The following is a 12,100-nucleotide window of genomic DNA, read 5'->3' as shown; positions in this document are numbered from 1 at the left end:
TTTTCAAGATAAATTTTTGTTTTTAAATATAAAAGAGCATAAAAATATTGAATTTCTTGTACACTTATTGATTTTTGAGCTGATTCAAACGAACTCAAGCGAACTTGAGTCGAGTTTTTGACCGAGTTGAGTTTGAGGCTTCGAGCTATTCACGAGCGGCTGTGCTCAATTAGCACCCCTACTCAGTTACCCGCACTATCCAATTTCCCTCAAACCCAAAAATAAAATTTGTAAAAGAAAATCCCCAAATTTGAGGAACAAATAAGAAGACCGACAGGAAATACAAAATTTATCCGACCAGATTGGAATCTCGACATTTTTCTGAATACGTATTGGAGAAGATTCGCAAACTCTCGTAGGTAAAAATGTTTTTCTTTTTTTCAATAATTTCTTAGGTAACTTACAATCCAAAAAAATAAATCAGATTTGAAGGTTCAATTGTTCATAAAACCCTTCAAACCAGTTCTTGGGTTTTGCTGTTTTTCATTTTTGTATTCAACAGGAAAATTCTGGGTTGTTATTCTATTGATTTGTTGATTAGTTTTGGATTTCTTGAATTTGATATTGTCCTTTTTGAATAATTTATGGGTGTTATTTCAGTCAAATTTTTGGTTTGTGATGTTTTTCATTTTTGTAATGCACGGCAAAATTCTGGGTTTTTATTTTATTTTATACTTCACACGGAGTATTATTTAACTTTACTGTTGTTTCAATTTTCTTGGATAATTGAATTTTATATTTTGTTTTTGAATAATTCCTGGGTTTTGCAATTGATTTATTTTTTGGGAAATCTTTATCAGAAAAAAGTTTGCAGCTGATTGAAGAGAGGATTTGGGCAGTGTTGTTATTTTTTTTCAGTTCTGAATAACGAATATGAAAGGAAATGGGAGCTATGTGCCACCTCCTTATATACCCCTGGGGCAGTCTGAGGAAGATTATGAAGCTTTAACTGCAGGGAACAATGAAGCTTCTGCTTCGATTTCGATTAGTGATGGCACTGTGCAATGGTCCTCTGGAATCTGTGCTTGTTGCGACGATACACCGAGCTGTATGCTACTATCTGACTTGTGACACTTGATTAAAACACAAGGATGGGTTTGTCAAAGGTGCAATTTGAGCATATTAAAAAAAAATACTGAAATATGTAGTTGTAGGTGATATCTATCTTGATTTTTTCATTATAAAGAATTAATGACTTAGTTAGATTTCTCGCATTGTGCCTTTGAAGTGAATATAAACTATAAAGAATTATACACATGATGGATTTCGAAGAGATTGGTTAGGTGTTTCTTTTTTTACACTGGTTTATAGACACATTATTATGGTGCATGTTAATTTTGTTTAGGTGAATTGAAGGGAATGTTCTTACGAGTGCCTAAAGTACAAAGTTGGGATCATCATGTAATACCACATGTGGTCAATATACTTCATATATTTTTATTGATATAATTGTTACTCGAAATCCTTCACAAAACTCTTACTTCGTATTTGATACTGCCTCTGATTCGATTTAAGCTCAGCTAATGGTTTTATGCATGTAGGTTTACACTTTGGATTATACATTTACCACCAGATTAGTTTTTGAGTTTTCCATCAAAATAATTGGTCCTACCACATGGTCTTCGACAATATTTGATGTTCTAAGAATTGCATTATGTCATCGAGTCTCTTCTTATGTGTCTTGATCTTGCTTATCTTGGAGTAATAATCCTATCAATAAATTTTCATTTTGGTGCCTAGTCCCAGTGTACACCATTGTTTTACTCTCTCTCTCTCTCTCTCTTTTCTTTCTTTAAAAAAAAAAAATAAACTCTGAACAATGTCAGTATTTTAGTTGAGAGTTGTACATGCTACTTAGGTTGGATCATTGAATTGGGAATACTGCAAATCAGAGATAACTGAGAGGGATTTTTATATCTTGGATACCCAAACAGAAAATTTTCATTAATATTACCCATAGTATTATGTTACTTGTGCATTTAATACATCGTATCTGGATACCTTACTTTGTCCTATTCACTCAATGCAGGTTGTATAGGTACCTTTTGCCCTTGCTATCTCTTTGCTAAGAATGCCGAGTTTTTGGGTTCTGGAACTCTGGCAGGACCTTGTGTGGTTCATTGTATGCTTTGGACCCTAGCCAGCAGTGGTTGTTTCTTGTATTGTATACTTTTGGGGTTGCCTGGATGCCTTCTTTCGTCTTATTCTTGCAACTATCGAAGGACTCTTCGAACCAAGTACAATCTGCCGGTATGTCATCTATGTTATATTTATTTTCTTGGCTTTATATTTCCCATACATAGGAGATGTAATTCCATATACCTGAAGCATGCTTCTGAATTTCATCCTCACTTCTTGTAGTTGTGTAGTGTAAGATTATTGGAGGTTTATGAATTGCTGTTTATTGCTGTTTGCTTTTTAGACGGTCACTAAATTATTCTTTTTATGATTAGTTTCTTATATAGAAGACATAACTTTAGGGATCGTTTGCTTTAGAGAGGATTTAGGAAAAGATATGAGGAAAAGGAGAGATAAGGAAAGGTATTAAAAACCCCAAATTTCCTTGTGTGTTTGGGTTGACAAGTAAATTGGGAATCAAAGCCTACTGCAACCACCTCTCTCCGTTCCGTTATATTTTCTTCCACCATCATGCCCACTCTCAATCCTCATAGATCATCTTCCACCACCGACCCACTCTCTCTCCTCACTCTATCTTCTTAATTTTTCCACAATCTTCTAGATCTTCACCAACACCATACTCCACCACATATGGTACTTAAATACGGTTTTGGTCATAATTGCAATAATGTTCAGTGTTATGTGAACAGAAATGATGCGTTGATCCTGGGCTGTTTTGTGGTTATCGCGTGATTCAAATATGATTATAAAGTCTCTTAGGACTATATATTAATTGTGTGCTATTAGAGTAGTTAAAGTAGATTATTAGAGGCTAAGAGCTAATATATGGGAGACATGGGGGATTTTTTTACAGTCTTTGAATAGCAAGTAACTTTTGAGTGAAACACAGGATGTAATGTTCAATTGAGGAATGGAACAAGTGGTTCAGTTGAGAATATGAGATCACTGGTTTGTGAAATGCCTCTTACTCAACTGGACAAATCCTTTACAATATGGCCAAATGGAAATGTTACAACTGTATTTTTGTACTGTGCCACCACTGTTGCTCACTTGCCAGATGCTGCCATCTCCACTACCGCATTGCACAATTGAGAGTTTTAGGTTAAAATCTGACCTTAATCTTCCAAAAGTTGAGCATTTATGGTCAAATTCGAGCATCAATTTTATTTATTTATTACTATTATTTTTATTGTGGTCAGTCTTTCTAAATCTCTCCCTTTCTCTTATTTGCCTTTTCTCTTTGTTTGTGGTTGTGGTTGACCTTTTTTTTTATTGTTTTTTTTTTTTTGACAAGTAAAGTTTTTATTGCCAAAAGGGAAAGTTACAAACAAACCAAAAGTCTACAACCACCAAAACACAAACCAACACTTAACTTCTATCTTCTATGAAGGGTGGAAGCAGAGCATCACTAAAAGCCTACACAATAAGTCAGCATCTATCTCTATCAGTCTTCATTAAGCCTACAAGCAACATTAAAAGTTATCTCCGTAAAAACCTGATCAGCAGACTTCATGTTCTTGCCAAAAATTTTGCCATTCCTTTGCCTCTAAATACAATACACATCCTCAGCATATAAGATTCAATACAACCTGCTACCTATATGTTTCTTCTTTGCCATTATGATAGCACTGGCCACCTCCTCTGCCATATATCCGGCATTTCTGTTACAGTGTAGGGTGTAGAACTCTATCCTATGTTGAAAAAGAGTATCTGCAAGTAAAAAACAAGTTTTGAACTATTTCCCCTTGTTGTCGATGTAAAACACACTCCTGGTTAACTTGAATCCTCCTAGAAAGAAGCACGTCTTTTGTACTTAGCCTATTTTGAATAGCTAACCTAAAACAAACAAACTTCTCGGACTAGCTTTATTGCAATGAATTACTCTTCTCCAATCCATTTGTTTCAAAATCACCCATTAAATGCTAGTAAAGGTTTTTTATCGAAAAAGTCATTAGCCAGAAATTACGCCATTCACCAGTTGTACCAGCATACCTCCTACACTCAAAGATCTTTCTCACCAATCAAAGATGCAGCTTTAGGACTCTCCATGGGTAAGATGTTCCTGGATTTAATGTAATAGGCATGAATCCACTTCAACCTGAGTTTGTCGTTTTAGAGCCATAGCAACTTGGATAAAGCAACATTAGGCTTACAAGCAGTAGGAGTCTTTTCAGAGCCTGAAATATCACCACTCTAAAGATAAGCTCTACAGAGAAGTTCAGTAGCACTAATGCCTTTCTTAGAGAGTAAGAAAGTCTGGCTTCAATAAGGTGCAGATGGATGTCAATTGGAGTCTTCCAGCATTAGAAAGCTTCTTAACCACACAAGATTTCACCCTACTAATATATTTATCAGCTGGTGGTTTTCACTTTTATAGAGAGCGTACTACTTGATAAAGGAATACCCAGATATTTAAAGGGTGAACTTTCTTTAACCATTCCAAGTTCAGAGATAAATGATTTAAACCTCTGAATGAATGCCACAGAAAAAATTTCGCTTTGTCACCTCTAGAGAATAAGGGCCTTTTGATTTGAACTTATTTTTTCTGATCTAATTTGATATTATTTGATTTGATTTGATTTGATTGTGTAATTTGACTAAACTTTGACCTAATATATACGCTAATCTATAAGAAAAGAAAATATCAAGTGTGGGTGTTGTTAGATTCATAATAATGTGTATTTTATTAATATGTAATTTTCATTATTGTTTTTTATTACGAATTTAAAGATATTTAGCGATAAAAAATCACGCATAAAACAATAAAATATGTTAATACTTTATTGTTATTCTGATTTGAATTTATTTTTTTCGGATTAGTCCTAAATAAGTAAAAATAAGGTGAAAAATAACATGGCCTAAAAGTAAATCATCGCAAGCAACAAATGAGTGATTTAAGCTTTTCACACCTAGGATGACTATTGAAATCAAGATTATCATTGAGAGAAGCAAAACATCTACCAAATACTTCTTGTGGGATGAGGTTGCTCTTGAGTTAGGGGTGCTAATCGAGTTGAGCAAGGTCATCGCCTGTCAAAACTCGACTCGACTCGTAACTTTAACGAGCACGAGTAGATCAAGATATAACTCGGCTCGATAAGCTTGTGAGCAGTTTGATAATTTTTTTAATAATTATGTAAATAAAAAATTTGGTATCTTTTTAGAGAGAAGTTAGTACTTATGTCTATGTCACCCCATTTTAAGTTTAAAGGGGACTTAATTAAATTATAATTAAGGACTATTGTACAAGTAGGCAATATTGATAAAGATTGAACAAATGAAACAATGTAATGGGAAGAGGACAGAGAAAGAAAGAAGTGGGTAGTGGGTGAGAAAGAGCTAGCATAAAGTAGTCTTGTTGAGCAAAGAGATTATAAAAATAAAAACTTAAATCATGATTTGTTAAGGCCTCGTTTGGTTGATGTAGGAAATAAATTCCCATAGGAAATTCTAATTCATGGGAAATCACTTCCTTTATAAAAATTCCTAGGAATTAAACAAATGTGTTTGGTTCATATTGGAATTTGTGAATTCTAGGGATTGTGAATGACCAAGAGTGGGGTGGGTAAATTAATTCCCATATTTTGTGGGAAGTAGAAATTCCCATGAATTATGGCTTCCTCTATTTTTATTTTATAATGTCAACCAAACAATATGGCCAAAAGAATATTCATGGAAAATGTGAGTGCCTATGGAAATTAAAGGCAACCAAATAACACCTAAGTATCACATAAAAAAAAAAATAAAGAGTATCAACAAAGAGAGGTTATAAAAAGAAGAGCTTTAAGTCCCTTTTGTAAAAATAAGAATAACTTAGGTTCTTGTTGAGCCTTGGGTTATTTAAATGTTGGTTCTACCTTTGGGCCCAAGTTTGTTTCGGGCTTGAACTCAACTTTAGCTGGACTATTTGACTTGAGCTTGGACTCTTGGAATAGTAAACATTTTGAGTTCCGAGCTCAATCGAGTTTTTGGAAGAAATTTTAACAAGCACAAGTCGAGCAAATGAGTGCTGATTTTAGCGAGTTTCAAGCACGAATCGAGCACAAATGAAAAGTTTTCGGGTTGAGTCGAGCACCTCTCGTCGATTAGCACCCCTGCTCTTGTGGATTATCATTGAGCAAGACATCTACTCTAATACTTACAGTCCAGTATTTATCATTGAGGATCATCATTGTAAATGACTTTCTCTGGAGTGAAAATGTTGGTTGTGCGGTGGGGTTAGGTTATTGGAAAAGATGGATGGGTTTCCCTGGGGGTTAATTGATTTTGTGGTGTTTGGGCAGGTTTCCTGGTGGTTGGGTAGTGGGTTTGAAGTTTGGTAATGGCTGGTGAGGCCAGGTGGTGATGTGGTGGTCAACGTGGGTCAAGGTTGTGCAAGGAATTAATATTTGGGGGAAAGGTATGTTAGTCATAGTCTATTAGTAATAACTTGGGGAATAAGTTACAGGTTTGTTAGGAGGGATTTTCTATAAATAGGCCTCATTAGGAAGAATAAGCATATGTTGAATATTGTGAGGATTGTTATTGGGAGAGAGTGAGCCTCTCGAAAGCTCATACTTGGAGAGAATCCACCTCTCGAAAGTGGAATTATCATCCAAACTAGTGTAATTCTCATCTTATCAATATAATCACCATTTTTCTTCTGTTTTCTGCCATTTTTATTGCTGTAAACCATGCTATTTCCTAGCAGGTTGTTGGGTATAGACGAGTTTTGGTGTTAGGATGATTTCATTGGGAATGGGGGGTGTTGGCTGTTGGGGATTTATGGTAGAGGAAAGTTGGAGAAACATAGGGTTAAAAATAATAATTAAAATGACCTAAAAAATGACCAAAAAAAAAAAAAAAAAAAAAAGGAAAGTGGGAGAATGTTGTCATGTAGCAATCTTGACAAAATGAAGCTTTTAAAGAAAATAATGAAGTAGGTGTTACAAAAGCTTTCATCATACTTTGAGGTTTGAAATTAGGATGAGTGCATGTTTTATTGCTTGTTTTAAAAGAGGGAAATGAGCTTTACGGGGACATTGCAGCAACAAATTTTAGAAGGGTTGAAGGAAGTGTCTCTTCTTTCCATCCATTACTTCCTCTCCCCCACCCCAACTCAGAAGGCATGGGACCTGTTTAGGGTTCAGAGATGGGTTGCCATCCACCACCAGTCCACCAGTGCCAACGGCTTGCTCTTCATCTTCTCATGATGATTATTGGCTTACAGTCGGATAGGGATTAGAATAAATTATTGAATTTACTGCTAAGATTAAGGCAATTGCACTTGCAGAGGAGGAATAATGGATTGTATATTGTATTTTTATTAGTGCCATTGTGGACAACGATGAAGATTAATTGATTAAATTCATCAGTGTGCTCCACAATTTTACTCTTTATGATAGGATATTAAAACTATGCCTATTGGATATGTTATTTTATCATTAGATTTGTAGTTCAACCTTGTCCTGCGAAAACATAGCCATCTGGAGGTCATAAAGCTCATATTATGTAAACTGTGATTACGTTCATCTTGTTCCAGTTATCTTCTATTTAGCATTTGTATTGTCTACGTGTCTTTTGCGAAGATTTCTTTTAGTTGCAGAGTTCTTATACAATTCTGTTGTTCCAATTTCTTTTTGATCTACAGGATGGATTTAGTTTTTTCCTCAAACCTTTAGCTTCATTGTTTTAATCTCTGGTATTATTGTGACACAGGAGGCACCCTGTGGAGATTTTGCAACTCATTTTTTCTGTCATCTATGTGCCTTGTGTCAAGAATACAGGGAGATATGTGAAAGAACTGGTGATCCCAATTACAGTGACCCTAAACGACCTGTAATTACCGCTCCACCTGTCCAGAAAATGGAACCGCATCCAGGAGAGTGATGCTTCCCTGTATTATCCTGGCTTGTCGACCATGCTGTGATTTCAAGTTACCATCATAGAATCCTAGGCTGTCAATGTGCTGCTTTGTGAATTGTCAAGTCTCATGTCATGAATATCAATATCTCTCTGAGAGACCTGGAGGGATTATGTAATCATCTTTCTCAGACATTTTGATCTTTTATATACTTGTAATCATAGTGGAAAATGGAGCTAAAAAGTAGAAAGAGGGCTTCGAATCTGTTGGACGTGTACTGATGCAAAAACCGAGTTTTTTTTTGTAACAATGGTAGACCAAGTCTATCATTTTCTCCTCTCGTATAGGATAAGTGTAATAGTTTTATTTTCATGATCACTAGTGTATAACTTTGATAAATTATTATCTTTGATTATGAATTTCTTTGTAGTAAACATTATGAAAATTTTTATGATAAAATTTTATACTTTGATTGAACACAATAAATCTAACGAGTAATATGCACCAAAGAGTACTAAACTTTGGCATTTGTATCAGGGAAGGTATTGAACTTCAAATTGTATCAGGTAGAGTACTTCCGGTAGAGTACTAAACCTTCTTCTACAGCAACCGATTAACACATAATAAAAAAAAAAAGGAAAATTAAAATTCTGACATAATTAATGGCAAGGTACTGAACTTTCAAAACATGGCTGTTGCAACTAGCTGTTACATTTCAAAAAAAAAAAAAAAAAAAAAAAAAAAAAAAAGAATCAACAGGCTATATATATCTGGCTCCATATTTCATCTTGAACAGCAACAGAATCACATTATCTGCAATAAAAAATTTGGGATAAATAATTTAGTGGTGTAAAAAAAAAAATTGCAATTTGTTTTAACAGAATAAGGGATGTCTAGGACCAGTTCTGGGGTGAGTGCAGGTTCAAAGAGATGTAACTGTGGGCTGTTAGTGTCCAAAAGTAGGGCATGGACAAAGGATAATCTGGGTAGGAGGTTCCTTGCTTGCCTAGATTATGGTGCAGACACAGGAAGAAGGGGCTGCAAGTACTTCAAATGGGTTGACCCAGGAGGATTCAACTAATTGGCAGATATAGATAATTTTAGGCTTAATGCAAGACAAACAAGAACTGAATAATGAAGTCATGAGTATGAGGAAGGAACAGAGGCAATCTAAGCAGCATGTATGGAAAATAGAGAGTGATTACCTGCTGCTAAAGATGAGAAGGGCTGCTGCACTGAAACCTTGGGGTTAGCTGTGATTTGTGGAAGTTGATTGTTCTTGTGTGTGTAGGTCTTTGTTGGTATGTGTTTAGGTTATAATGTAATGAAAAAAATCAGTGTAATGAAGATCAGGTTTACCTTAGTGCTTGCCTATTCTCTTAGATTGCAAGGTCCTATAATAACATTATGTAATGAATGGATTGATTAATGAATGAATGAAGTTTATATGTTTATGCCTATCAGGAATACCTGCAGTGCTTAACTAGAAATAACATATAATTGACTTTGTTGGCTTGACAATAGATACTCTTGACTGAAAGAGTACACTGTTTGATCTCCCTCACAGTTAGTGTAAAATGCTCTCTGAACTGGCTGTCTTGGTGGAGGCTGGGCTTGAATATTTGCAGGCTAAAAAAACAAGTATTAATCACATAATACCAATATAGTGAAGACTTTACAAAATTTTAGGCTAGTTAACTTATAGTAGCAACTCTTTGATATCCATTGGGGTAAGTGTACACCCCAACACCTCTCATGTGCATTAGAACTGTAGGTGTTGTTGTTGGTTCTGTTGTGGATCATTGTGGGGGGTGGGGGGGGGGGGGGGGTGGGGTTGTGAGTGGATCCCTGCTGCCTCTCCTGACCTGAATTTTTGCAAGATCTTTTGTTATGCCCTGTGACACCACACAGGCTGCATCTCATAGCTACACCAGTTTTTCTCAACCTACCAGCAACTGTTACATCTCCTACCTGATACCTCCTTTTTTCTTTGGCCTTCCCTGAATTTTCTTCAACTTTAGTGCTATAACAACACCATCAGCTTCAGGCCACTGTTGAGCGCCATTCAATGGCTCGAGAAGGAAGTCATAAGCCTTGAGATAAGTCTCTTTGGTGAAATATATATTCATTCACATAATGCCCAGGCTAATCAACTTTGTTCTACACTGCCAAGGAATTCCACTTATTTGCCAAGCATTGCAACTACAAGTTCTATATTCCAAGTTAACTACAAATTTCTCTTGTGTAGCTCCTTGCCTCACCCCATAACAGAAACCTCCATCCCAAAAAGCATTCCACCCTCTATCCCATAACTTATTTCTCTCAATAATCTGTTGATTCCTAGGGCATAAAAGTACTTCTCTCTTGCCTATTTCATCTTTTTTTTTTTGTGCAACTTCTCCATTAACCCCTCTCTAATATCTTCCAATATAGTAATAATGGGCTTATGCCTTGAGGTGAGAATGTAGGCATTGAACACTTCACTCATGTTGTTGTCCACACTATGACAACAAGACATAGGGGTGTAGAATTCCCTACACCACTTCTTGTAATTTCTGTTAAGTAAATCCTCTACTGCATCTTCTGATATTGCCCTTATCTGAGCAATGTTAGCTATAAAGTCATTCTTTGTGTTACTCTTAGTAATTATCCAGAATTACTTCCTATATTCAAGCCCTCCTCCAAAGACACTTCTGAAATTGTATTATACATGCCTGGCACAGGCCCTTGTCTCAACCGTTGGAAACACTACATCAACAGATGTTAGTAACCCCTTTTGTTGGTTTAACATGAAAGTGTAACTAGCCCCTTGTTGTGTTCCCAAATCCTCTGCAAGTAGGGACATAAACCAAGTCCAAGTGTCTGTTTTTTCAACCTCAGCTACAGCCTAGGCAATGGGGAACATTTGATTGTTCCCATCCCTTCCTACTGTAACAAGTAACTGACCCCTAAAAGGCCCTTTTAGGAAGCACCCATCAAGAGAAATGAAGTGCCTAGAACCTGAAATGAATGGTGTCCTTCGAACAAGTGTATTATTTCGATAGAGGATTTGGTATTATTAGAAAGCTAATTATTCAGTGAGGTCAAGTGATCAGAATGCCAAGCTGGAGGCCGCTTCCGATTAGTAATATTAATGCGTAATTAATATTACAGCTTAATCTTAACTGAACCCTTCGGGTCACACCCAATCGAGTAACCGAACCGAAACGACGAATTATTCTGAAGGATTAAATGAGTCATTAGAGTATTAAGAACATAAACGTCGGATTCCGAGCTTAGAGCGTCGAAAACCGAGTGTCATAAGTCGAGTCGAATTTAGGAATCGTCAAGATGAGAAATCAAGCAAACAACAAGTCATCGCACGAGAAAATCCTAGCCTCGAAATGGCCTAGCCAATCGAGGGCTAGGATGGCTAGCATAGCTAGTCAGAGCCATTGCCGCAAGGCAAGGCTCGGCCGCAAGCTCAGCATGCCGACCGAGTCAGCCATGCGTGCAAGGCAAGTCCTGTAAAGGGCCAGCCGCACATGCCAGGTATGGCAGCAGCCAGCCCGCACCATTGCAAGCAAGGCCAGCAGCACATGCTAGCTGAGCCTTGCGCATGAGGTAGTAGCTTGCTGGGCTGCGCCTAGCACGAGCATCGCATCAGCAGCAGCAGCACGCTATGCGTGCGTGTGCTGCGGGCTGTGCATGCTTACGTGCTAAGCTGCGCCTAGCGCTAGCATCGAAGCAGCAGCTAGCTAGGGAATGCTAGCAGCAGCTCGCAAACTGTGCTTGCAGTATGTGCACCCAGCATGCCTGGCAGCAGCCCGCATGCATGCATGGCATGCTTGCTAGGCTGTTCGCACACGCATCCATGCTGGCAGCACAACCAAGCACCAGGCCACCAGCTGGGTGTGCCTTGGTGCGCATGGCCTTGCGCTAGCTGGCGTGCGGTGGTTGGCTTGTGTGTGTGAGGGGCGGTTTGTGTGGGTTGCTTGGGGAGCTAGGGGAGGGTTGTCCCCCCTTGTGGTCCTCACCTAACCCCTTGCTCTCCACTTGACACTTGTTGTTTGTTGATTCATTTGCATTTTAATTTTATTTTTGAATTAAATTAAATTGAATAAATGCATTTTTACCAAC

At 37.2% G+C, this 12,100-nt stretch overlaps 1 protein-coding gene across 1 annotated transcript; it reads left to right on the top strand.

Moving 5' to 3' along the window:
• The first annotated feature begins 131 nt into the window (after window positions 1-131).
• LOC110716849 (cell number regulator 5-like) lies at window positions 132-8,245 on the top strand. Its single transcript, XM_021895495.1, has 4 exons — window positions 132-359; window positions 801-1,048; window positions 2,030-2,250; window positions 7,837-8,245. The coding sequence occupies exons 2-4, from the start codon at window positions 874-876 to the stop codon at window positions 8,005-8,007; spliced, it is 567 nt and encodes a 188-aa protein (XP_021751187.1). The 5' UTR covers window positions 132-359; window positions 801-873; the 3' UTR covers window positions 8,008-8,245.
• Window positions 8,246-12,100: the final 3,855 nt, after the last annotated feature.

Source organism: Chenopodium quinoa, unplaced genomic scaffold (assembly GCF_001683475.1).
Source record: "Chenopodium quinoa cultivar QQ74 unplaced genomic scaffold, ASM168347v1, whole genome shotgun sequence".
NCBI lineage: Eukaryota > Viridiplantae > Streptophyta > Magnoliopsida > Caryophyllales > Amaranthaceae > Chenopodium > Chenopodium quinoa.
Note: the sequence above shows the minus strand (reverse complement) of the source record. Positions and strands in the feature narration are given on the sequence as shown.

Bases quoted from the DNA above. Each gene is read 5' to 3' on its own strand.
- LOC110716849 (XM_021895495.1), top strand. From the start codon at position 874: ATGAAAGGAAATGGGAGCTATGTGCCACCTCCTTATATACCCCTGGGG. The intron at 1,049-2,029 runs GTATGCTACTAT...CACTCAATGCAG, and splicing joins TTGCGACGATACACCGAGCT to GTTGTATAGGTACCTTTTGC. The intron at 2,251-7,836 runs GTATGTCATCTA...ATTGTGACACAG, and splicing joins GAACCAAGTACAATCTGCCG to GAGGCACCCTGTGGAGATTT.